The sequence below is a fragment of the Manis javanica genome, chromosome X (genome assembly GCF_040802235.1).
Source record: "Manis javanica isolate MJ-LG chromosome X, MJ_LKY, whole genome shotgun sequence".
Lineage (NCBI taxonomy): Eukaryota > Metazoa > Chordata > Mammalia > Pholidota > Manidae > Manis > Manis javanica.
In genome coordinates this window covers 50,949,784-50,975,665 of record NC_133174.1, presented here as the reverse complement: position 1 = coordinate 50,975,665, position 25,882 = coordinate 50,949,784, and the positions used below count along the sequence as shown (strand labels likewise).

The window sequence follows — 25,882 nt, the reverse complement described above, 5'->3', positions numbered from 1 at the left end:
GTGTTGGAGTCTGCACGAGTTGGGGGAACGACTGGCAGGCTGCTTAGTGCTGCGAGGGGCTTCAGAGCTGCGCTGCCACCCAGGGGTTTAGGTTGCCTAAAGTTCCCCAGGATTCCCAGCTGCTGGCTAAGTGTGCCGGGATGACTTCATCCAGCTGTGGGGTCCCTGTCTCTTTAAGACTTGCAAAAAGCACTCGCTTTTCTTTTGTCTCAGGGGCACCGGTTGTGGGAACCTGCCTGCAGGTTTTGCTTTTCCGTTTCTCTAATATCTGCACCCCATGCACCTTGTGTCTGCGCTCCAGGTGCAGATTGAGAGCTTGTTGTTTAGCAGTCCTGGGCTTTCTCTCCCTCCCCGTTCTGACTCCTTTCTTCCCGCTGGGTTCTGGGGTGGTGGGGCGTTCGGTTCCCACCTGGCCGTGGCTTGTATCTTACCCCTTCATGTGATGTTGAGTTCTCGCAGATATAAATGTATCCTGGCTTTTGTACTGTATCCACTGGTGTCTCTTTTAGGAATAGTTGTATTTATTGTATTTTCGCAAATATATGTTTTGGGGGGAGACTTCCACTGAACTACTCATGCCTCCATCATGGCTCCACCCCCTGAAAATTCATTTTATCATGTGTTAGATCTACTGTGTTAAGATGACTGAAGTGCTGATAGTAGTGGCCTCTGGAGCAAAGACTTCTGAGTGTTTAATATGTTAAAAAATCATTTCTGGAGTGTGTATTCCTGATTAGGGTGGTTTAGATGTTAAGTAAATACCCCTAGAGTATAGAATAAAATTAATGTGCATGTGTATATCATACTTCCTGTATAAAATACCTTATATCATAGAAAATATAACGGTCTAAAACAAAGACCACTTGCATGATTTAGAGTCGTACTAAATCATACTGTTTTCCATGAAATAGGTTGTTCCTCCTTTTCAAAGGGGATATAGCTATTTAGATAGGTTGAGATATTTGTTATGCCCTTCCCAAATGTAGGATTTAGGTGCCATTGGCTGTAGCTTTATGATTCACAAAATGCTATCTGATCCCTTGCTTCTGGTCTTGTCTTTCAGACATAAAAATACAAAACAGCTAGGCTTTGTAATTCCCTGAGAAGACACACAGTTTCTGTTTTTGCCCCATTCCTAATACGAATAGAATTTTACCTTTAAATGCCTATATGCTGAAGGTGATAGAAACTGCCTCTAGAAAAATGGGCCTATACGTTGAGTCTTAGTACAAATGGATTCTCCTATACTTCAGTGTTGGGGACTGAAATGGTCCAGAGGTAAAGAAGGATAATCAGAAAAATACAGCTTAGTCTAATCCTAGTTTTCTCCTTAAATTTTTAGATGGAGTACACATTGATAATTCACTTTGAGTCCCTAAGGAGCCAAACTGCTTTTAGAATATAGGCCCTGCAATGGGACATGATGTGGAGTGGTACAGAAATGATACTGCCTACTTCTCACAATGGCAGTCGGTAGCAGCCTCTGATACCATTTAGGTTTTTAGAGCTATTAAGGGAATTGTCTTATGGTGCTTTCTGTAGCCCTAGATCAATTAGTAGATCCTCATCATTCCCTTTCATTCCATCATGATTTCTACTACACAATGCCCTAACAACCAGTAACTTTAAGAATCTGTTGCAAATAGAAAAGCTTCCAGAAATTAATTCCTGTTGAGATAAACCCCCTCTATACCTAGTTTGTTGAGAATTTTTATTATGAAAGAGTGTTGAATTTTTTCAAATGATTTTAATGCATCCATAGAAGAGGTCATGTGATTTTTTTTTAGGGCTTACTATAGTTTATTCTAGATATTCAAAAATAGTTAAATATTAGAGAATCCATTAATAAAATATATCAACTGGCTAAAAGGAAAAAAGCTTAGGACTCTCTCCATAGATACCAAACTATATGGCAGATACAACACATTAAGAATAGCAGGAGATGTTTTTTTTTTCTTTTGAGAGGGCATCTCTCATATTTATTGATCAAATGGTTGTTAACAACAATAAAATTCTGTATAGGGGAGTCAATGCTCAATGGACAATCATTAATCTACCCAAGCCTAATTCTCATCAGTCTCCAATCTTCTGAAGCATAACGAACAAGTTCTTACATGGTGAACAAATTCTTACATAGTGAATAAGTGCTTACATGGTGAACAGTACAAGGGCAGTCATCACAAAAACTTTTGGTTTTGATCACTCATTATGAACTATAAACAATCAGTTCAAATATGAATATTCATTTGATTTTTATACTTGATTTATATGTGAATCCCACATTTCTCCCTTTATTATTATTATTTTTTTAAATAAAATGTTGAAGTGGTAGGTAGATGCAAGATAAAGGTAGAAAACATAGTTTAGTGTTGTAAGAGAGCAAATGTAGATGATCAGGTGTGTGCCTGTAGACTATGTGTTAATCCAAGCTAGACAAGGGCAATAATACATTCACGGATGCAGAAGATTTCTCTCAGAAGAGCAAGGGTGAGTTTCTAAGCCTCACCTCTGTTGATCCCCAATTTCTCACCTGATGGCCCCCCTGTGACTGTGCCTGTCTTAGGTTGTTCCTCCCTTGAGGAATCTTACCCGTCTCTGGCAAACCAGTCATCTTCCAGGGCCATACAGGGAAATGTAAAGTTGGTAAGTGAGAGAGAAGCCATATTGTTTGAAAAGCTTAGCTTTTCACTTCTTTGCAGGTTTATGCCCTGTGGCTTCTATGCCCAGCATTTGTCTTGAGGTATCTTTACCACTTGGAGGAGTTGTGATACTCGGTGAATTTGATATGAGGCATGAATTCTATTTAAGGGTTGTAATTAGGGAGGAAGAAGAAAAGCTATAGAGGTAGCAGATGGAAGAAAACATGGAAGATTGCTTATTTCTTTGACATATCTTCTTGTAGAGTACCTTAAGCATGTATAGGTTTTAAGCTACTAATTAAATTGCGCACATACATTAACATAATAGGAATACAGTTAGATAACCAATGCAGATCTATAATTACCAGCCATCTCCAGTGAAGCCAAGAAAACCAGTTAGGCACCCTAGGCATTTGTGAAAATTTGTCTATGATATAGTGGATATTGTCCAACTGTACTTGAACAGTCTTGAGAGAAATCAGACAAATTAAAACAACCCATTCCTGGGAACAGTTCACATCCCATATGTTCTTTTAACAGTAGATAGTCTGTAGTTGTAAGATTTTTGAGCACTACAACTTGCCCTTCTCCTAATTCTTGGTTGAGTTCCAACAGTATAGATCCAGTCAGATTTGTTGTTTTACTGTATGCACAGGCCAGCTTAGATATCTCCTTCTTCATTCCAATGGCAAGTCCAGGAACCGGTGGGATGAATGCAGCTACAACTGCAGCATCGCCTGGATCTTTGTTGAGGTTTTTTGATGATCATCTTCTGGTATGTCTCTTCCAGAGAGTGCTGATGTTGGAAGTTCTTCATATCGTATCTTAGTTCATTTTCTGGGTAGCTAAATTAGGCTTTGTTCCTCTGTATAAACACGAACAGACCCTTTGCCAACACTTTGATATACTCTTTATACCGTTGTGTACATATCATTGGAGGTCACAAAAGAGGAACTGCTTTTTTTTTTTAAGAGAAAGGAATATTATCAGAAATGTGTACATCCATAGCCAATCAATCATCTGACACCCTTTAAGTGATCAAAATTAAGGATATTTAAAGCATGCATTAATCATTGATTTACAGTTAGTTTTATCCTATCAGGGAGTAATCCCCCTTCTCTTTCTTTTTTTTTTGTTATCTTTCATCTACACTTACATGAAGAATATTATGTTTACAAGGCTCTCCCCTATACCAGGTAACCCCTATAAACCGCTTTACAGTCACTGTCCATCAGCATAGCAAAATGTTGTAAAATCACTACTTGTCTTCTCTGTGTTGTACAGCCCTCCCCTTTCTCCACCCCCCACCCATGCATGCTAATCTTAATAGCCCTCTACTTCTTCCCCCCCATTATCCCTCCGTACCCACCCATCCTCCCAAGTCCCTTTCCCTTTGGTACCTGTTAGTCCATTCTTGAGTTCTGTGATTCCGCTGCTGTTTTGTTCCTTCAGTTTTTCCTTTGTTCTTATACTCCACAGATGAGTGAAATCATTTGCTATTTCTCTTTCTCTGCTTGGCTTATTTCGCTGAGCATAATACCCTCCAGCTCCATCCATGTTGCTGCAAATGGTAGGATTTGCCCTCTTCTTATGGCTGAGTAGTATTCCATTGTGTATATGTGCCACATCTTTTTTATTCATTCATTACCGATGGACATTTAGGTTGCTTCCAATTTTTGACTACTGTAAATAGTGCTGCGATAAACATAGTGGTACATCTGTCTTTCTCAAGCTTGATTGCTGCGTTCTTAGGGTAAATTCCTAGGAGTGGAATTCCTGAGTCAAATGGTAAGTCTGTTTTGAGCATTTTGATGTACCTCCATACTGCTTTCCACAATGGTTGAACTAATTTATATTCCCACCAGCAGTGTAGGAGGGTTCCCCTTTCTCCACAGCCTCGCCAACATTTGTTGTTGTTTGGCTTTTGGATAGCAGCCATCCTTACTGGTGTGAGGTGATACCTCATTGTAGTTTTAATTTGCATTTCTCTGATAATTAGTGATGTGGAGCATCTTTTCATGTGTCTGTTGGCCATCTGTATTTCTTTTTTGGAGAACTGTCTGTTCAGTTCCTCTGCCTATTTTTTAATTGGGTTATTTGATTTTTGTTTGGTGAGGCATGTGAGCTCTTTATATATTTTGATGTCAAGCCTTTATCGGATCTATCATTTAAAATATATTCTCCCATACTGTAGGGTTCCTTTTTGTTCTATTGATGGTGTCTTTTGCTGTACAGAAGCTTTTCATCTTAATATACTCCCACTTGTTCATTTTTGCTGTTGTTTTCCATGCCCTGGGAGATATGTTCAAGAAAAGTTCACTCATGTTTATGTCTAAGAGGTTTTTGACTATGTTTTTTTCCATGAGTTTAATGGTTTCATGACCTACATTCAGGTCTTTGATCCATTTTGAATTTACTTTTGTATATGGGGTTAGACAATGGTCCAGTTTCATTCTCCTACATGTAGCTGTCCAGTTTTGCCAGCACCATCTGTTGAAGAGACTGTCATTTTGCCATTGTATGTCCATGGTTCCATTATCAAATATTAATTGACCATACATGTTTGGGTTAATGTCTGGAGTCTCTAGTCTGTTCCACTGGTCTGTGGCTCTGTTCTTGTGCCAGTACCAAATTGTCTTGATTATTATGGCTTTGTAGTAGTGCTTGAAGTTGGGGGGTGAGATCCCCCCTACTTTATTATTCTTTCTCAGGATTGCTTTGGCTATTCGGGGTCTTTGGTGGTTCCATATGAATTTTTGAATTATTTGTTCCAGTTCATTGAAGAATGTTGCTGGTAATTTGATAGGGATTGCATCAAATCTGTATATTGGTTTGGGCAGGATGGCCATTTTGACAATATTGATTCTTCCTAGCCATGAGCATGGAATGAGTTTCCATTTGTTAGTGTCCCCTTTAATTTCTCTTAAGAGTGACTTGTAGTTTTCAGAGTATAGGCCATTCACTTCTTTGGTTAGATTTATTCCTAGGTATTTTATTCTTTTTGATGCAATGGTGAATGGAATTGTTTTCCTGATTTCTCTTTCTATTGGTTCATTGTTAGTATATAGGAAAGCTACAGACTTCTGTGGTTTGATTTTGTATCCTGCAACTTTGCTGTATTCTGATATCAGTTCTAGTAGTTTTGGGGTAGAGTCTTTATGATTTTTTATGTACAATATCATGTCATCTGCAAATAGTGACAGTTTAACTTCTTCTTTACCAATCTGGATTCCTTGTATTTCTTTGTTTTGTCTAATTGCCGTGGCTAGGACCTCCAGTACTATGTCAAATAGCATTGGGGAAAGTGGGCATCCCTGTCTAGTTCCCGATCTCAGAGGAAAACTTTCAGCTTCTCGCTCTTCAGTATGATGTTGGCTGTGGGTTTATGATATATGGCCTTTATTATGTTGAGGAACTTGCCCTCTATTCCCATTTTGCTGAGAGTTTTTGTCATGAATGGATGTTGAATTTTGTCAAATGCTTTTTCAGCATCTATGGAGATGATCATGTGCTGTTTGTGTTTCTCTTTGTTGATGTGGTGGATGATGTTGATGGATTTTCGAATGTTGTACCATCCTTGCATCCCTGGGATGAATCCCACTTGGTCATTGTGTACGATCCTTTTGATGTATTTTTGAATTTGGTTTGCTAATATTTTATTAAGTATTTTTGCATCTACGTTCATCAGGGATATTGGTCTGTAGTTTTCGTTTTTGGTGGGGTCTTTGCCTGGTTTTGGTATTAGGGTGATGTTGGCTTCATAGAATGAGTTTAGGAGTATTCCCTCCTCTTCTATTGTTTGGAAAACTTTAAGGAGAATGGGTATTATGGCTTCTCTGTGTGTCTGACAAAATTCTGAGGTGAATCCGTCCGGCCCGGGTGCTTTGTTCTTGGGTAGTTTTTTGATTACCGTTTCAGTTTCTTTGCTCATAATTGGTTTGTTTAACTTTTTTGTTTCTTCTTTGGTCAGTCTTGGAAGGTTGTATTTTTCTAGGAAGTTGTCCATTTCTTCTAGGTTTTCTAGCTTGTTGGCGTATAGATTTTCATAGTGTTCTTTTATAATTCTTTGTATTTCTGTGGAGTCTGTCGTGATTTTTCCATTCCCATTTCTGATTCTGTTGATTTGTGTTGATTCTCTTTTTCTCTTAATAAGTTTGGCTAGAGGCTTATCTATTTTGTTTATTTTCTCACAGAACCAGCTCTTGATTTCATTTATTTTTGCTAGTGTTTTATTCTTCTCAATTTTGTTTATTTCTTCTCTGATCTTTATTATGTCCCCCCTTCTGCTGACTTTAGGCCTCATTTGTTTTTCTTTTTCCAATTTCGATAATTGTGACATTAGACTATTCATTTGGGATTGTTCTTCCTTCTTCAAGTGTGCCTGAATCGCTATATACTTTCCTCTTAGGTCAGCTTTCACTGCATCCCACAGAAGTTGGGGCTTTGTGTTGTTGTTGTCATTTTTTTCTATATATTCCTTGATCTATTTTAATTTGTTCGTTGACCCATTGATTATTTAGAAGCATGTTGTTAAGCCTCCATGTGTTTGTGAGCCTTTTCATTTTCTTTGTAAAATTTACTTCTAGCTTTATACCTTTGTGGTCTGAAAAATTGGTTCATAGAATTTCAATATTTTGGATTTTGCTGAGGCTCTTTTTGTGGGCTTTTATGTGGTCTATTCTGGAGAACGATTCATGTGCACTTGAGAAGAATGTATATACTGTTGCTTTTGGATGTAGAGTTCTATAGATGTCTATCAGGTCCATCGCTCTACTGTGTTGTTCAGTGCTTCCGTGTCCTTACTTATTTTCTGCCTGGTGAATCTATCTTTTGGGGTGAGTGGTGTGTTGAAGTCTCCTAAAATGAATGCATTGCAGTCTATTTCCCCCTTTAGTTCTGTTAGTATTTGTTTCACATATGCTGGTGCTCCTGTGTTGGGTACATATATATTTAGAATGGTTATATCCTCTTGTTGGACTGAGCCCTTTATCATTATGTAGTGTCCTTCTTTATCTCTTGTCACTTTCTTTGTTTTGAAGTCTATTTTGTCTGATATTAGTACTGCAACCCCTGCTTTCTTCTCACTGTTGTTTGCCTGAAATATGTTTTTCATCCCTTGACTTTTAGTCTGTACATGTCTTTGGGTTTGAGGTGAGTTTCTTGTAAGCAGCATATAGATGGGTCTTGCTTTTTTATCCATTCTATTACTGTGTGTCTTTTGATCGGTGCATTCAGTCCATTTACATTTAGGGTGACTATTGAAAGATATGTACTTATTGCCATTGCAGGCTTTAAATTCGTGGTTACCAAAGGTTCAAGGTTAGCCTCTTTAGTATCTTACCGCCTAACTTAGCTCCCTTATTGAGCCGTTATATACACTGTCTGGAGATTCTTTTCTTCTCTCCCTTCTTATTCCTTCTCCTCCATTCTTCATATGTTGGTTGTTTTGTTCTGTGCTCTTTCTAGGAGTGCTCCCATCTAGAGCAGTCCCTGTAAGATGCCCTGTAGAGGTGGTTTGTGGGAAGCAAATTCCCTCAGCTTTTGCTTGTCTGGGAATTGTTTAATCCCACCATCATATTTAAATGATATTCGTGCTGGATACAGTAATCTTGGTTCGAGGCCCTTCTATTTCATTGCATTAAGTATATCATGCCATTCTCTTCTGGCCTGTAGGGTTTCTGTCGAGAAGTCTGATGTTAGCCTGTTGGGTTTTCCTTTACAGGTGACCTTTTTCTCTTTAGCTGCCTTTAAAACTCTTTCCTTGTCCTTGATCTTTGTCATTTTAATTATTATGTGTCTTGGTGTTGTCCTCCTTGGATCCTTTCTGTTGGAGTTTCTGTGTATTTCCGTGGTCTGTTCGATTATTTCCTCCCCCAGTTTGGGGACGTTTTCAGCAATTATTTCTTCCAAGATACTTTCCATCCCTTTTCCTCTCTCTTCTTCTTCTGGTGCCCCTATAATACAGATATTGTTCCTTTTGGATTGGCTACACAGTTCTCTTTGTATTGTTTCATTCCTGGAGATCCTTTTATCTCTCTCTATGTCAGCTTCTATGCGTTCCTATTCTCTGGTTTCAATTCCATCAATGCCCTCTTGCATCTTATCCATTCTGCTTATAAATCCTTCCAGAGTTTGTTTCATTTCTGTGATCTCCTTTCTGGCATCTGTGATCGCCCTCCGGACTTCATCCCATTTCTCTTGCGTATTTCTCTACATCTCTGTCAGCATGTTTATGATTTTTATTTTGAATTCTTTGTCAGGAAGACTGGTTAGGTCTGTCTCCGTCTCTCGTGTCTATGTGATCTTGGTTTGCCTGTAATTTTGTCTTTTCATGGTGATAGGATTAGTTTGCAGAGCTGGGACTGGTGACGGCTGGAAGAACTTTCCTTCTTGTTGTTTTATGGCTTTCCTCTCCTGGGAGAATAGCGACCTCTAGTGGCTTGTGCTGGGTAGCGGCGCACATACAGGGCTGGCTTCTGCTTCCTGCCTGGCTGCTATGGAGTTTATCTCTGCTGTTGCTTTGGGCGTGGCCTGGCTCGGGCTGCTGCTCCAAAGTGGTGGAGTTCCTTTGGAGGGGGAGCAGTCAGGGGGCTATTTATCTCCATAAGGGGCCTCCATGCTCCCTGCAGCCCAGGGGATTAGAGTGCCCAGAGATCCCGGGATTCCCTACCTCTGGACTAAGTGTCCCGCTTTGCCCCTTTAAAACTTCCAAATAGCACCTACCCAAACAAAACAACGACCACAAAAAAAAAGAAAATTGGCCCCTCATTTTTCTTTATTCTCCGGCTCCAGCCTTGTGCACCTGCTCACCAGACTTGCTGCCCTGTTTTCCTAGTATTGGGGTCCCTATCCCTTTAAGACTTCCAAAAAGTGCTCACCAAAACAATACAACAACAACAACAAAAAGAAAAGAATAAAAGGTGGCCACTCGCGTTTCTTTTGTTCTCTGGTTCCGGTCTCCAATACCTGCTCGCCGGTCTTGCTGCCCTGTTTCCCTAGTATTGGGGACCCTGTCCCTTTAAGACTTCTGAAAAGCACTCACCACAACAAAACAACAACAACAAAAAAAAAAAAAAATATGACCGCTCGCTTTTCTTTTGTCCTCCGGCACCAGCCTCCGGTACCCGCTCACTGTTCTTGCTGCCCTGTTTACCTAGTATCCAGGGCCCCACGCATGTACTGTGTCTGCACTCTGGTCCGGATGGCTGGGGCTGGGTACTCAGCAGTCCTGGCCTCCTTCTCACTCCCACTCACACCTCTCTAATCCCGCCGGGATCTGGGGGAAGGGGCGCTCGGGACCCACCGGGCTGGGGCTTGTATCTTACCCGCTTTGCAAGGCGCTGGGTTCTTGCAGGTGTGGATGTGGTCTGGATGTTGTCCTGTGTCCTCTCGTCTCTATTTTAGGAAGAGTTGTCTTTGTTATATTTTCATAGATATATGTGGTTTTGGGAGGAGATTTCTGCTGCTCTACTCACACTGCCATCCTGGCTCCATCCGAGGTCATGTGATTTTTATCATTCATCTTGTTAGTGTGGTGTGTCACATTAATTGATTTGCATATGTTGAATCATTCTTGTGTCCCAGGGATAAATCCCACTTGGTCATGTTATATGATCCTTTCATTTTGCTGTTGAATTTTGTTTGCCAGTGTTTTATTGAGGATTTTTTCCAGGCATGTTCGTCAGGGATGTTGACTTGTAGTTTTCTTTTCTTGTAGTAGAAGACTTAATATTGTTAAAATGTCCAACTACCTAAAGACATCTGCAGATTCAATACAATCCTATCAAAACTCCAATGACATTTTTTTTTTTTTTTGAGAGGGCATCTCTCATATTTATTGATCAAATGGTTGTTAACAACAATAAAATTCAGTATAGGGGGGTCAACGCTCAATGTACAATCATTAATCCATCTCAAGCCTAATTCTCGTCAGTCTCCAATCTTCTGAAGCATAACGAACAAGTTCTTACATGGTGAACGAATTCTTACATAGTGAATAAATTCTTACATGGTGAACAGTACAAGGGCAGTCATCACAGAAACTTTCGGTTTTGATCATGCAATATGACCTATAAACAATCAGGTCAAATATGAATATTCGTTTGATTTTTGTGCTTGATCTATATGTTGATCCCACATTTCTCCTACTATTATTATTATTTTTATTTTTAATAAAATGCTGAAGTGATAGGTAGATGCAAGATAAGGGTAGAAAACATAGTTTAGTGCTGTAAGAAGGCAAATATAGATGATCAGATGATCAGGTGTGTGCCTATGGACTAAGTATTAATCCAGGCTAGACAAGGGCATCAAGACATCCACGGATGCAGAAGATTTCTCTCAAAGCAGGGGGGGTGAGGTTCTGAGCCTCACCTCTGTTGATCCCCAAATTCTCACCTGATGGCCCCCCTGCGACTGTGCCTGTCTTAGGTTGTTCCTCCCTTGAGGAATCTTACCCGTCTCTGGCTAACCAGTCATCTTCCGGGGCCATACAGGGAAATGTAAAGTTGGTAAGTGAGAGAGAAGCCATATTGTTTGCAAAGGTTAGCTTTTTACTTCTTTGCAGATTTATGCCCTGTGGCTTCTATGCCCAGCACTTGTCTCGAGGTATCTTTACCACCTGGAGGAATTATGATACTCGGTAAATTCGATATGAGGCACGAATTCTATTTAAGGGTTGTAATTAGGAAGGAAGAAGAAAAGCTATAGATGTAGCATACGAAGGAAGCTTGGGAGGATTGATTATTTCTTTGACATATCTTCTTGTATAGTACCTTAAGTATGTATAGGTTTTAAACTACTAACTAATTTGCACACATATATTAACATAATAGGAATACGGTGACATAAACAAAGCAAATCTATAATTACCATCCATCTCCAGTGAAGCCAAGAAAACCATTTAGGCACCCTAGGCATTTGTGAAAATTTATCTATGATATGATGGATATTGTCCAACTGTACTTGAACCATCAGACAAATTAAAGCAGCCCATTTCTGGGATCTGTTCACATCCCATATGTTCTTTTAACCATAGATAGTCTATAGTCATGAGATTTTGGGGTGCTACAACTTGCACCCCTCCCAACTCCTGGTTGAGTTCCAACAGTACAGATCCAGTCAAATTCGTTGTCTCACTGTATGCACATGCCAGCCTAGACATCTCCCTCCTCCTTCTTATGGCAAGTCCAGGAGACGGTGGGCTGGATGCAGCCACAACCGCAGCATCGTCTGGATCCCTGTGGAGGCTTTTTGATGGTCATCCCCCGGCACGAGTCCTCCAGAGAGTGCTGATGCCGGAAGCTCCTCCTCATATCGTATCTTAGTTCATTTTCTGGGTATCCAAGCTAGGCCTTGATCTCCTGCATAGAAACAAACAGACCCTTTGCCCACACTTTGACATGCCCTCTATACCACTGTGCAGAACTCATTGGAGGTCAGCACACAGTAACTGCTTTTTTTTTTTTTTTTTTAAATTAAGAGAAAGGAATATTATCAGAAAAGAGTACCTCCATAGCTGATCATCTGACACCCTTTAAGTGATCAACATTAAGGATATTTAAAGCATGCATTGATCTTTGATTTACCAATAGTTTTATCCTGTTAAGGAGTAATCCCCCTTTTCCTTCTTTCTTTCTTTCTTTTTTTTTTTTTTTTTAAATTTTTAATCTACACTTACATGAAGAATACTATGTTTACTATGCTCTCCCCTATATCAGGTCCCCCCTAACAACCACATTACGGTTACTGTCCATCAGCTTAGCAAAATGTTGTAGAGTCACTATTTGTCCTCTCTGTGTTGTGCAGCCCACCCTCCCCTTGCTCCCTCCTCCCCATGCATGCTAATCTTAATAACCCCCTTTTTCTTCCCTCCCCTTATCCCTCCCTGCCCACCTATCCTCCCCAGTTCCTTTCCCTTTGGTACCTGTTAGTCCATTTTTAGGTTCTGTAATTCCACTGCTGTTTTGTTCCTTCAGTTTTTCCTTTGTTCCTATACTCCTCAGATGAGTGACATCATTTGGTATTTCTCTTTCTCTGCTTGGCTTATTTCACTGAGCATAATACTCTCCAGCTCCATCCATGTTGCTGCAAATGGTTGGATTTTTCCACTTCTTATGGCTGAGTAGTATTCCATTGTGTATATGTACCACATCTTCTTTATCCATTCATCTACCGATGGACATTTAGGTTGCTTCCAATTCTTGGCTATTGTAAATAGTGCTGCGATAAACATAGGGGTGCATCTGTCTTTCTCAAACTTGATTGCTGCGTTCTTAGGGTAAATTCCTAGGAGTGGGATTCCTGGGTCAAAAGGTAGGTCTGTTTTGAGCATTTTGATGAACCTCCAAACTGCTTTCCACAATGGTTGAACTAATTTACATTCCCACCAGCAGTGTAGGAGGGTTCCCCTTTCTCCACAGCCTCGCCAACATTTGTTGTTGTTTGTCTTTTGGATGGCAGCTATCCTTACTGGTGTGAGGTGATACCTCATTGTAGTTTTAATTTGCATTTCTCTGATAATTAGCGATGTGGAGCATCTTTTCATGTGTCTCTTGGCCATCTGTATTTCTTTTTTGGAGAACTGTCTGTTCAGTTCCTCTGCCCATTTTTTAATTGGGTTATTTGTTTTTTGTTTGTTGAGGCGTGTGAGCTCTTTATATATTCTGGACGTCAAGCCTTTATCGGATCTGTCATTTTCAAATATATTCTCCCATACTGTAGGGTTCCTTTTTGTTCTATTGATGGTGTCTTTCGCTGTACAGAAGCTTTTCAGCTTAATGTAGTCCCACTTGCTCATTTTTGCTGTTGTTTTCCTTGCCCGGGGAGATATGTTCAAGAAGAGATCACTCATGTTTATGTCTAAGAGGTTTTTGCCTATGTTTTTTTCCAAGAGTTTAATGGTTTCATGCCTTACATTCAGGTCTTTGATCCATTTTGAGTTTACCTTTGTATATGGGGTTAGACAATGGTCCAGTTTCATTCTCCTACATGTAGCTTTCCAGTTTTGCCAGCACCATCTGTTGAAGAGACTGTCATTTTGCCATTGTATGTCCATGGCTCCTTTATCAACTATTAATTGACCATATATGTTTGGGTTAATTTCTGGGGTCTCTAATCTGTTCCACTGGTCTGTGGCTCTGTTCTTGTGCCAGTACCAAATTGTCTTGATTACTATGGCTTTGTAGTAGAGCTTGAAGTTGGGGAGTGAGATCCCCCCTACTTTATTCTTCTTTTTCAGGATTGCTTTGGCTATTCGGGGTCTTTGGTGTTTCCATATGAATTTTTGAATTATTTGTTCCAATTCATTGAAGAATGTTGCTGGTAATTTGAGAGGGATTGCATCAAATCTGTATATTGCTTTGGGCAGGATGGCCATTTTGACGATATTAATTCTTCCTAGCCATGAGCATGGGATGAGTTTCCATTTATTAGTGTCCCCTTTAATTTCTCTTAAGAGTGACTTGTAGTTTTCAGAGTATAAGTCTTTCACTTCCTTGGTTAGGTTTATTCCTAGGTATTTTATTCTTTTTGATGCAATGGTGAATGGAATTGTTTTCCTGATTTCTCTTTCTATTGATTCATTGTTAGTGTATAGGAAAGCTACAGATTTCTGTGTGTTAATTTTGTATCCTGCAACTTTGCTGTATTCCGATATCAGTTCTAGTAGTTTTGGAGTGGAGTCTTTAGGGTTTTTTATGTACAGTATCATATCATCTGCAAATAGTGACAGTTTAACTTCTTCTTTACCAATCTGGATTCCTTGTATTTCTTTGTTTTGTCTGATTGCCGTGGCTAGGACCTCCAGTACTATGTCAAATAACAGTGGGGAGAGTGGGCATCCCTGTCTGGTTCCCGATCTCAGTGGAAATGCTTTCAGCTTCTCGCTGTTCAGTATAATGCTGGCTGTGGGTTTATCATATATGGCCTTTATTATGTTGAGGTACTTGCCCTCTATTCCCATTTTGCTGAGAGTTTTTATCATGAATGGATGTTGAATTTTGTCAAATGCTTTTTCAGCATCTATGGAGATGATCATGTGGTTTTTGTCTTTCTTTTTGTTGATGTGGTGGATGATGTTGATGGATTTTCGAATGTTGTACCATCCTTGCATCCCTGGGATGAACCCCACTTGGTCATGGTGTATGATCCTTTTGATATACTGTTGAATTCTGTTTGCTAATATTTTATTGAGTATTTTTGCATCTACATTCATCAGGGATATTGGTCTGTAATTTTCTTTTTTGGTGGGGTCTTTTCCTGGTTTTGGTATTAGGGTGATGTTGGCTTCATAGAATGAGTTTGGGAGTATTCCCTCTTCTTCTATTTTTTGGAACACTTTAAGGAGAATGGGTATTATGTCTTCTCTGTGTGTCTGATAAAATTCCGAGGTAAATCCGTCCGGCCCCGGGGTTTTGTTCTTGGGTAGTTTTTTGATTACTGTTTCAATTTCTTTGCTTGTAATTGGTTTGTTTAACTTTTGTGTTTCTTCCGTGGTCAGTCTTGGGAGGTTGTATTTTTCTAGGAAGTTGTCCATTTCTTCTAGGTTTTCCAGCTTGTTGGCATATAGGTTTTCATAGTAGTCTTTAATAATTCTTTGTATTTCTGTGGAGTCTGTCGTGATTTTTCCATTCTCATTTCTGATTATGTTGATTTGTGTTGACTCTCTTTTTCTCTTAATAAGTTGGGCTAGAGGCTTATCTATTTTGTTTATTTTCTCAAAGAACCAGCTCTTGGTTTCGTTGATTTTTGCTATTGTTTTATTCTTCTCAATTTTGTTTATTTCTTCTCTGATCTTTATTATGTCCCTCCTTCTGCTGACTTTAGGCCTCATTTGTTCTTCTTTTTCCAGTTTTAATAATTGTGATGTTAGACTATTCATTTGGGATTGTTCTTCCTTCTTCAAGTGTGCCTGGATTGCTATATACTTTCCTCTTAAGACTGCTTTCGCTGCATCCCACAGAAGTTGGGGCTTAGTGTTGTTGTTGTCATTTGTTTCTATATATTCCTTGATCTCTATTTTGATTTGTTCTTTGATCCATTGATTATTTAGTAGCATGTTGTTAAGCCTCCATGTGTTTGTGAGCCTTTTTGTTTTCTTTGTAGAATTTATTTCTACTTTCATACTTTTGTGGTATGAAAAATTGGTTGGTAGAATTTCAATATTGTGGAATTTACTGAGGCTCTTTTTGTGAGCTAGTATGTGGTCTATTCTGGAGAATGTTCCATGTGCACTTGAGAAGAATGTATATCCTGTTGCTTTTGGATGTAGAGTTCTATAGATGTCTATTAGGTCCATGTGTTGTAGTGTGTTGTTCAGTGCCTGTGTGTCTTTACTTATTTTCTGCCCGGTGGATCTATCCTTTGGGGTGAGTGGTGTGTTGAAGTCTCCTACAATGAATGCATTGCAGTCTATTTCCCTCTTTAGTTCTGTTAGTATTTGCTTCACATATGCTGGTGCTCCTGTATTAGGTGCATATATATTTAGAATGGTTATATCCTCTTGTTGGACTGAGCCCTTTATCATTATGTAGTGGCCTTCTTTATCTCTTGTTACTTTCTTTGTTTTGAAGTCTATTTTGTCTGATATTAGTACTGCAACCCCTGCTTTCTTCTCACTGTTGTTTGCCTGAAATATGTTTTTCCATCCCTTGACTTTTAGTCTATGCTTATCTTTGGGTTTAAGGTGAGTTTCTTGTAAGCAGCATATAGATGGGTCTTGCTTTTTTATCCATTCTATTACTCTATGTCTTTTGATTGGTGCATTAAGTCCATTTACATTTAGGGTGACTATTGAAAGATATGTACTTATTGCCATTGCAGGCTTTAGATTCGTGGTTACCAAAGGTTCAAGGTTAGCTTCTTTAGTATCTTACTGCCTAACTTAGCTCGCTTATTGAGCTGTTATATACACTGTCTGGAGATTCTTTTCTTCTCTCCCTTCTTATTCCTCCTCCTCCCTTCTTCATATGTTGTGTGTTTTGTTCTGTGCTCTTTTTAGGGGTGCTCCCATCTAGAGCAGTCCCTGTAGGATGCCCTGTAGAGGTGGTTTGTGGGAAGCAAATTCCCTCAGCTTTTGCTTGTCTGGGAATTGTTTGATCCCACCATCATATTTAAATGATAGTCGTGCTGGATACAGTATCCTTGGTTCAAGGCCCTTCTGTTTCATTGCATTAAGTATATCATGCCATTCTCTTCTGGCCTGTAGGGTTTCTGTTGAGATGTCTGATGTTAGCCTGATTGGTTTTCCTTTATAGGTGACCTTTTTCTCTCTAGCTGCCTTTAAAACTCTTTCCTTGTCCTTGATCCTTGCCATTTTAATTATTATGTGTCTTGGTGTTGTCCTCCTTGGATCCTTTCTGTTGGGGGTTCTGTATAATTCCATGGTGTGTTCGATTATTTCCTCCCCCAGTTTGGGGAAGTTTTCAGCAATTATTTCTTCAAAGACACTTTCTATCCCTTTTCCTCTTTCTTCGTCTTCTGGTATCCCTATAATACGAATGTTTTTCCTTTTGTATTGGTCACATATTTCTCTTAGTGTTGTTTCATTCCTGGAGATCCTTTTATCTCTCTCTATGTCAGCTTCTATACGTTCCTGTTCTCTGGCTTCTATTCCTTCAATGGCCTCTTGCATCTTATCCATTCTGCTTATAAATCCTTCCAGGGATTGTTTCACTTCTGTGATCTCTTTCCTGACATCTGTGATATCCTTCCGGACTTCATCCCACTGCTCTTGCATTTTTCTCTGCATCTCATCCCACTGCTCTTGCATTTTTCTCTGCATCTCATCCCTTTGCTCTTGCATTTTTTTCTGCATCTCTGTCAGCATGTTCATGATTTTTATTTTGAATTCTTTTTCAGGAGGACTAGTTAGGTCTGTCTCCTTCTCAGGTGTTGTCTCTGTGATCTTTGTCTGCCTGTAGTTTTGCCTTTTCATGGTGATAGGGATAGTTTGCAGAGCTGGTACAAGTGACCGCTGGAAGAGCTTCCCTTCTTGTTGGTTTGTGGCCTTTTCCTGGGAGAATAGCGACCTCTAGTGGTTTGTGCGGGGTAGCTGTGCGCAGACAGGGCTTCTGCTTCCTGCCCAGTTGCTTTGGGGTTTATCTCCGCTGTTGCTGTGGGCTTGGCCTGGCTGGGGCTGTTCCTCCAAAGTGGTGGAGCCCCATTGGAGGGGGAGCGGCCAGGAGGCTATTTATCTCCGTAAGGGGCCTCTGTGCTCCCTGCTGCCCAGGGGGTTAGAGTGCCCAGAGATCCCCAGATTCCCTGCCTCTGGTCTAAGTGACCTGTCCTGCCCCTTTAAGACTTCCAAAAAGCACTCTCCAAACCAAAACAACAAGCAACAATGAGAGAGGGAACAGAGAGAATGGGAAAAAAAAAAAAAAAAAAAGGAAAAAGCAAGCAATTTTTTTTTTTTTTTTTTTTTTTTTTTGTCCTCAGGTGCCGGTCCCAGGCACTCGCTCTCTGGTCCTGCTGCCCTGTCTCCCTAGCACCAGGGTCCCTGTCCTTTCAAGGCTTCCAAAAAGCACCCACCCACCAGTCCCGCAGGGAAGGAACGCTCGATATTCTTTGTCCTCAGGCACTGGTCCCAGACACCCGCTCACCAGTCCCGCCGCCCTGCCTCCCTAGCACCGGGGTCCCTGTCCCTTCAAGGCTTCCAAAAAGCACTCGCCAAAAAGAGAGAAAAAAAGGGGAAAAACGCGCGACCTCCTCCGTCCTCAGGCACCGGTCTCAGGCACCCGCCCGCCGGTCCCGCAGGGAGAAACGCGGGGTGTTCTTTGTCCTCCAGCGCCATTCCCAGGCACCTGCTCACCGGTCCCGCCGCCCTGCCTCCCCAGCAACGGGGGCCCGTCCCTCTAAGGCTTCCAAAAAGCGCTCGCCAAAAAAAAAAAAAAAAAAAACCGCTCCGGTTTCTCTCCACCTGCCGGGAGCCGGGGGGAGGGGCGCTCGGGTCCCGCCGGGCCGGGGCTTGTATCTTACCCCCTTCGCAAGGCGCTGGTTCCTTGCAGGTGTGGATGTGGTCTGGATGTTGTCCTGTGTCCTGTGGTCTCTATTTTAGGAAGATTTTTCTTTGTTATATTTTCATAGCTCTATGTGTTTTTGGGAGGAGATTTCCACTGCTCTACTCACACCGCCATCCTGGCTCCGCCCCCCAGCCTCTCCAATGACATTTTTTACAGAAATAGGAAAAAACAATCCTAAAATTTGTGTGGAACCACAAAAATCTTATAATAGCTAAAGATATCTGAGAGAAAAGAACAAAATGGGAAGTATCACACTTCCTTATGTGTTACAAAGCTACACCAATTACAACAGTATGGTACTGGAATAAAGACAGACATACAGACCAGTAGAATAGAATAGAGAGCCCAAAAATAAACCCGCACAAATACACGGTGAACATATTGTCAACAAGGATCCCAAGAATACACAATGGGGAAAGGAATAGTCTACACCATAAGTGGTGCTGGGAAAATTGCATATCCACATGCAAAAAATGAAATCAGACTCTTACCTTACACTATACATGAAAAATCAATAGAAAGTAGACAGAAGACTTAAATGTATGACATGAAACTGTAAAACTCATAGAAGAAAACAGGAAAAAAAGCAACTTGACATTGGCCTTGACAGTGATTTCTTGGATATGACACAAAAAGCATAGGCACAAAAATAAAAATAGATAAGTATTACTACATCAAACTAAAAGGCTTCTGCACAGCAAAGGAAATAATCAAAAGAATGAAAAGGCAACCTATGGAATAGGTGAAGGTTTTTGCAAATCATATAGCTAATATAAGATTAATATCCAAAACATGTATGGAGCTCCCATAATTCCATAGCAAAACCCAAATAACTCAATTAAAACATGGGCAAAGGACTTGTATAGACATTTATTCCTTCATTTATTACTTTTTTCATTTGATTTTTTTCCTTCTTCTGAACCTTTCTTATCTCTGTATACATTTTCTGTCTTAATCTCTATCTTCTGAGTCATTATTTCCTTTTGTATTTTTGCTTTCAGTTGTGAAATATTTTTCCATTTACAGCAGACTTTATTCAACCATTCTCTGTTTAACAGCCTCTTTGTTACCCCATTTATACTGTGAAATGCATCTTTATAGGTTAGTCTTTGTCCAAGTTTCTGAATAGTTTTTTTTTGTTTTTAAGACTTTTGATAAATCTTGCCAAAATTACTCTCCCAGAAAAGTTGTACTAATCTGTATATTATACATGTTTTTCTATAATGAGATAAGATATACAAGTTCTTTATAATAAGATCATGTGTTTTCATGTTATAGGCTTTGAAATTTCTGAAAACCAGAAGAGGCAGGCTGCAATGACTGTGAGAAAAGTCCCTAAACAAAAAGGTAACACTGTCTTTAACCATCACCACCTCCACTGGCCTCAATCATTCTCTTTGTGAGACTAGGAAGCCATAAGCTGTGTGCTTGCATATTTCTAAGTTTGTTTCCTTGCTGAAGTTCACTTGGGATGATAGGGAGTATCCAGGTTCTCAGGTGTCACTGATGAGAGGTGGCAAATGGTCATAAAGACTTAAGGCTTATAAGTGAATAGTATAAAGTGGTCATGTCCAAAGATAGCTCATTGGGTACAGGAAAAAAGTAGAGCCTCTGTTACTTTTTTTTTGCATAACTTTAATAACTTTATACATGACTTTGCTAACAATTTAGACAGGTGGCCAATAATAAATGTGTAGAATTTATTAATAAGTATACATATATTAGGCATATGTACACAACTTTCTTTCATTAGTTTGGGTGCATTTGCCAAATCAGTGGTCCCTAATGAGAATGGAGAACTTTTACTTCAAACTGAATCAAGACGGAAGATTATAAAGTACTTAAAAAAGAAAAATACCTAGAGAATCAATTTGAATGTGAAATGAAGCTTTGTTTTCTCATTTTCACGAACTGGGCAAAATTACAGTGCTTAATTGAACAAAGGGAAGGAACTACCCTCTGTTTTTTAAGAGTCTACTCAGTACCAGTTATTTTCTATAAAACTTCTTTTATTTCATCTTTATGGTACCCCTGAAAAGATTGGCATTATTAATCCCGTTTCCCAGATGAGGAAACAAAGATCTTCAGGGTTAAGTGACTCTGAACCTAAGTCAGCTTGACTCCAGGTCCACTTTTCTCTCCTCTCCATCTCAGGGTTCTGCTGATTCTCCATGCTGGGGGGAAAAAAAACAACTCACTTTTTTGTCTCATATCAGTTACTGACACCTGCTTCTATTGCTGACAGCCACTATCAATTTCCCTAGGATGGGCAAACTTAATTAGACCTCACTTTCCCCAGGCCCTTCCTTCTGCTTTCTCAGTCAGCTTTCTAGTTCAGAATGAGTCATACAGAATTATTAGACTCGAGTTGCCTGAAATTCTAGCAGCCACGTAAAGCACTCTTAATTATTCCCAATGAAGTTCCTTTCATTGCAGAGGTTGAGTGCCTGTTAATAGCTTATTTCCAATTATCAGTGCACCTTGCTGGGATATGCCTGTTTAGATATGGACTTCCTTTTAATTGCTTATGCTTCTTGCTCTTGGGAGGCTCTCATTGGCTCTCATCATGGAAATGTGATTGTCTTTAGATATGGAATTAAAGGCAACCACTTCTAACCTCTTGGGGATGTAAATATGACAGTCTTAGAAAGCAATTTGAAGTTAATGTCAATAAGGATATGTTCTGTATTAATAGAATTCTCCTTGTGAAAGAATGTGTCCCTTCATTAGAGATTTGGACACAAAAGAGCTCTAGCCAGCTAAACAGTCCTCAGGCTAAAAAGAGGCTATTGTCCTAGTGGCCTGCCTCTGTTTCCTGTCTCTGACTTCCTGAGCTTCTCTCACTCTGATTTACTTCACTGTCTCTACCACACTGACCTTAAAAAGGGCATAGTCCCCCTTTATCTCAGCCCAGGTTCCCTTAAGCCTATCTGAGACTGGCTGATATTTTCACTGAGGACTCTTAAAGCAAGAAATATCCACAAAGCAACCAACCAGAAGACGGTCCTGCTCACTCATACCAAAATCTGCATCAAGTTCCTTCCTCACCCTGTCTTATTTCTAGGCTATTCCTTTCAGATCCTCTCTTGTCTCTAAACATTAGTTCACTTGAACAGCTTTCTACCTTTAACAGCAATCCTAAGGCCTTCAGAGAAACTCATCTAGTTTCAAACTTCCCAGAATTCCTATAAATCTCCTCCCTTATTTCTACTTCAAGTCTTCAAGACTCTCCTAGTCTAGGGCTATGGTGACTGATATATTTAGAGTACACATGTGGTAGTGGTTGTCGAACTTAGGAATTCAACAGTTATATCATGTACATGGGAAGAGAAGGAAGGAAGTTCTTTTAGACACCTATGAAAGCCAGCTTCCTTAACTCTTCCAATGATCCCTTCTTGGAAGTTATGGAGAAATTGTTGTTAAGGTTTCTCTAATGTAGATATAACTTGATAGATAATTATTCTAGTATCCCCTTACAGCCCTATCTGTAATGCCATGGGACCTTATTAACTTAGTCTACCACTCTGGAATAGGGGACGCCTGGATGAAAGAAAAGCAAAGAGGACAGAGCCTAGCTCCAAGGAAGTCCTTTTCACTTTATATTTGCCTTTCACAGTGCCTTAGTTTTAAGAATTGATATATAACATCTTGGGAGTAGGATGCTAATTCTTGTTTTATCACCCCATTTCAATTTGTCATCATGGAGGTCCCTACAGCATAGTTTCCATCTCCAGAGGCTTTAGGGCCAGCTCAAAATCAAATGAGTAGTCTAGGAAAGCTAAAATCAAGTTGACAAAGAAGAATCAAGTTGGAGTAATCAGTTTACCTTGATTTCAATACTAATTATATGGCTACAGTAACTAAGATAGTATGGTGTTGGCAGAGGGATAAACATATTAGATCAATGCAACAGATTAGAGAAGCCAGAAATAGACCTACACAAATATGCCCAACTGATTTTGACAAAGGTGCAAAAGCAATTCAGTGGAGGAAGGATAGCCTTTAAACAAATGGTGAAGCAATAAGACTTCCATAGGTCAAAAATGAACTTCAACCTAAACCTGTACCCTATAAAAACAAAGTCAAAAGGATAATGGACTTAGATTTAAAGCTTTTCAACTTTTAGGGAAAAAGTAGATGAAAATCTTTAGGATATGGGGCTAGGCAAAGAAATTCTTAAAACTTGACACCAAAAGTTTAAATCACAAAATGAAAAATTGATAAAATGGACCTCATCAAAATAGAAAATTTTGCTCTGTGAAAGACCATGTGAAGAGAATGAAAAGACAAGCTATAGGCAAGGAAAAAATATTTGCAAACTACATACCTGACAAAACACTAGTATCTAGACTATGTAAAGGACTCTCAAACTCAACAGTAAAAGTCACTCCAGTTAGAAAATGGGTGAAAGACAAATATTTCACTGAAGATGGTATATGGATGGCAGTTATGCATATGAAAAGTTGCTCAATGTAATCATTGGAGAAATGCAAATTAAAACAGCAATGAGATACCACTACAAACCACTTAGAAAGGCTAAAACAAAAGATAGTGCAAACACCAAATACTGGCAAGGATGCAGAAAAATTGAATTATTCATATGTTGCTGGTAATGTAAAGTGCACCAGCCACCCTGGAAAATAATTAGCAATTTCTTAAGACACAAAACATACAACTATCATATTACACTCCTGGGTATTTATCCCAGAGAAATAAAAACTTATTTTCACATAAAAAAAATATTTCACACAAATATTCATAACAGCTTTGTTCATAATAGCCCCAACTGGAAGCAATCCAGATGTCTTTCAGTGGGTAAGTAGGCAAACTGTGATAAATGCATTCCATGGAATATTGCACATCAATAAAAAGGATCCAGTTATTGGTACATGCAAGCTCGGAAGGTAATTCTCCAAGGAATAATGCTGAGTGAGAAAAGTCAATCCCCATATGAGGTTACATGTGCTATGACTCCACTTACATAAGATTCTTGAAATGATCTAATTTAGAAACAGGGAACAGATTAGTGATTGCCAGGGTTAATGGGGAGGTAGGGAGAGAAAAGAAGTGAGTAGTGTGGTTATAGAAGAGTTATAAGAGTGATCCTTGTGATAACACAAATGTTCTATCTCTTGGCTGTCCTGTAACAATGTTAGTATCTTGACTATAATTTTATACTGTAGTATTACAAAATCTTACATTTAAAAAAGCGAGTAGAGGAGATTCTCAAGATGGTGGCTTGAGTAGGGTGGTGGAAATCTCCTCCCCAAACCATATATATTTTGTAAATACAGTGAATACAGCTATTCCTAAAAGAGTGAACGGAAGACAGTACATGAGCCAGGCTACATCGGCAAGAGCCCAATATCTCACAGAAAATGGTAGAATACAAAGCTGTGACCTGGCAGGACCTGAGCACTCCCCCCACCCCAGCTCACTGGCTGGAGGAAAGGAATCAGAATGGGGAGGGAGTGGAAGCACAGGACTGCCATATAACCAGCTCTGGTGGTCTGGGAGCACAGACACACACTGCACGGTGCACTGGATATTGGAGGAGCAGAAAAGCAAGGTCCAAGATTGAGACTGTGAACAGGTTCCCACAGCCAGCTGCCCTGGGATTAAAGAAAAGTGGGAACTATGAAAGTCTTAAAGGGCCAAGGGTTTAACAGGTGGCAGGTGGACAAAATCATCCCAGCACAGTCAACTTAGCAGGCTGGGAACGTTAAGGATTTTCAGGTGCCCTAACTCCCTGGGTGGGAATGCAGCTCTGAACTCCCTCATGGCAATAAGTAGCCTGCTGTTCCTTCCCCCCTGCTTGCACTGCAAGCAAACTAGCTGACCTGCCATTGCTGCAGAACAGCCAGGGAGCAGACCCACCTACAGCAACTACACAGCTTAGCACAGAGGCTTCTCACTGTGCACGGCTAACCGGCCCAGACCCAGAGGCTGCTCGCGATGCCCGGGGAACTGGCACAGACAGTGGAAATCAGTGCAGAGTCCAGGAGGCACAAAGGGGCTTTGCGCTTATGGTGAGAACATGTGCCACTCACGTGCGACCCCTGCCAATGCCCTAGGCCATCCCAAGGGCCGCCCTGCCCACGGCAGCTCAGGGGATTAACCCAGAGGCTGCTCCATGTGCGTGGTTGACCAGCACAGACAGCAGAGACAGAAGCAGAATCCAGGAAGCACAAAGGGGCTTTGAACTCACTGCAGAACACATGCCGCTCACCTGCGACCCCCACTAGTGCCCTAGGCCATCCTGAGGGCCCGCCTTACCCATGGCAGCTCAGAGGATTAACCCATAGGCATTGAATACAGCTATTCCTAAAAGAGTGAACAGAAGACAATACATGAGCCAGGCTACATCGGCACAGACAGCAGAGACAGGCAAGATGACCGGCAAGCAGGAAGAGACTTTGTTCTCCCAGCTGACACATGCACCACATGCTGGCAACCATTCTCATCACCATGAAAAGGCAGAAAAACCTTGTTCAGTCCAATCCCTCAAGCACCAGAGAGAGGGCTTGGTGAGACTGAAATCACCAATCTTTCTGGAAAAGAATTCAACATAAAAGTCATAAGCATGCTGATAGAGCTACAGAGAAATATATTCAAAAGCTAAGGGATGAATTCAGGAGAGAGATAATAGAAATGAAACAAACAAGGGCAAGATTTAAGAGCAGACTGGATGAGGTGGAAGAGACTGTTAATGGAATAGAAATCAGAGAACAGGAATACAGAGAAGTTGAGGCAGAGAGACATAAAAGGTTCTCTAGGAATGAAAGAATATTAAGAGAACTGTGTGACCAATCCAAGCACAACAATATTCACATTATAGGGGTACCGGAAGAAAAAGAGAGAGGAAAAAGGGATAGAAAGTGTCTTTGAAGAAATAATTGTTGAAAACTCCCCCAGTCTGGGGAAGGAAATAGTCTCTCAGACCATGGAAGTCCACAGATTTCCTAACACAAGGGAACCAAGGAGGACAACAACAAGACATAATAATTAAAATGACAAATATCAAAGACAAGGACAAAGTATTAAAAGCAGCCAGAGAGAGAAAAAAGATCACCTGCAAAGGAAAACCCATCAGGCTATCATCAGACTTCTCAGCAGAAACTTAACAGGCCAGAAGGGACTGACATGATATATTCAATACAATGAAACAGAAGGGCCTCCAACAAGTACTGTATCCAGCAGTATTTACATTTAAATTTGAAGGAA

The 25,882-nt window shown here is 40.2% G+C and overlaps 1 protein-coding gene across 13 annotated transcripts in view; it reads left to right on the top strand.

The window, feature by feature from the left end:
- ARHGEF9 (Cdc42 guanine nucleotide exchange factor 9) overlaps positions 1-25,882 on the top strand; it is a 442,967-nt gene that overhangs the window by 406,811 nt on the left and 10,274 nt on the right. For all 13 annotated transcript variants that reach the window (XM_073228002.1, XM_073228001.1, XM_073228005.1 and 10 more), the window contains one exon: positions 19,937-20,005. In XM_073228002.1, coding sequence (XP_073084103.1) covers positions 19,937-20,005 — 69 coding nt within the window. The remainder of the gene's footprint in view (positions 1-19,936; positions 20,006-25,882) is intronic.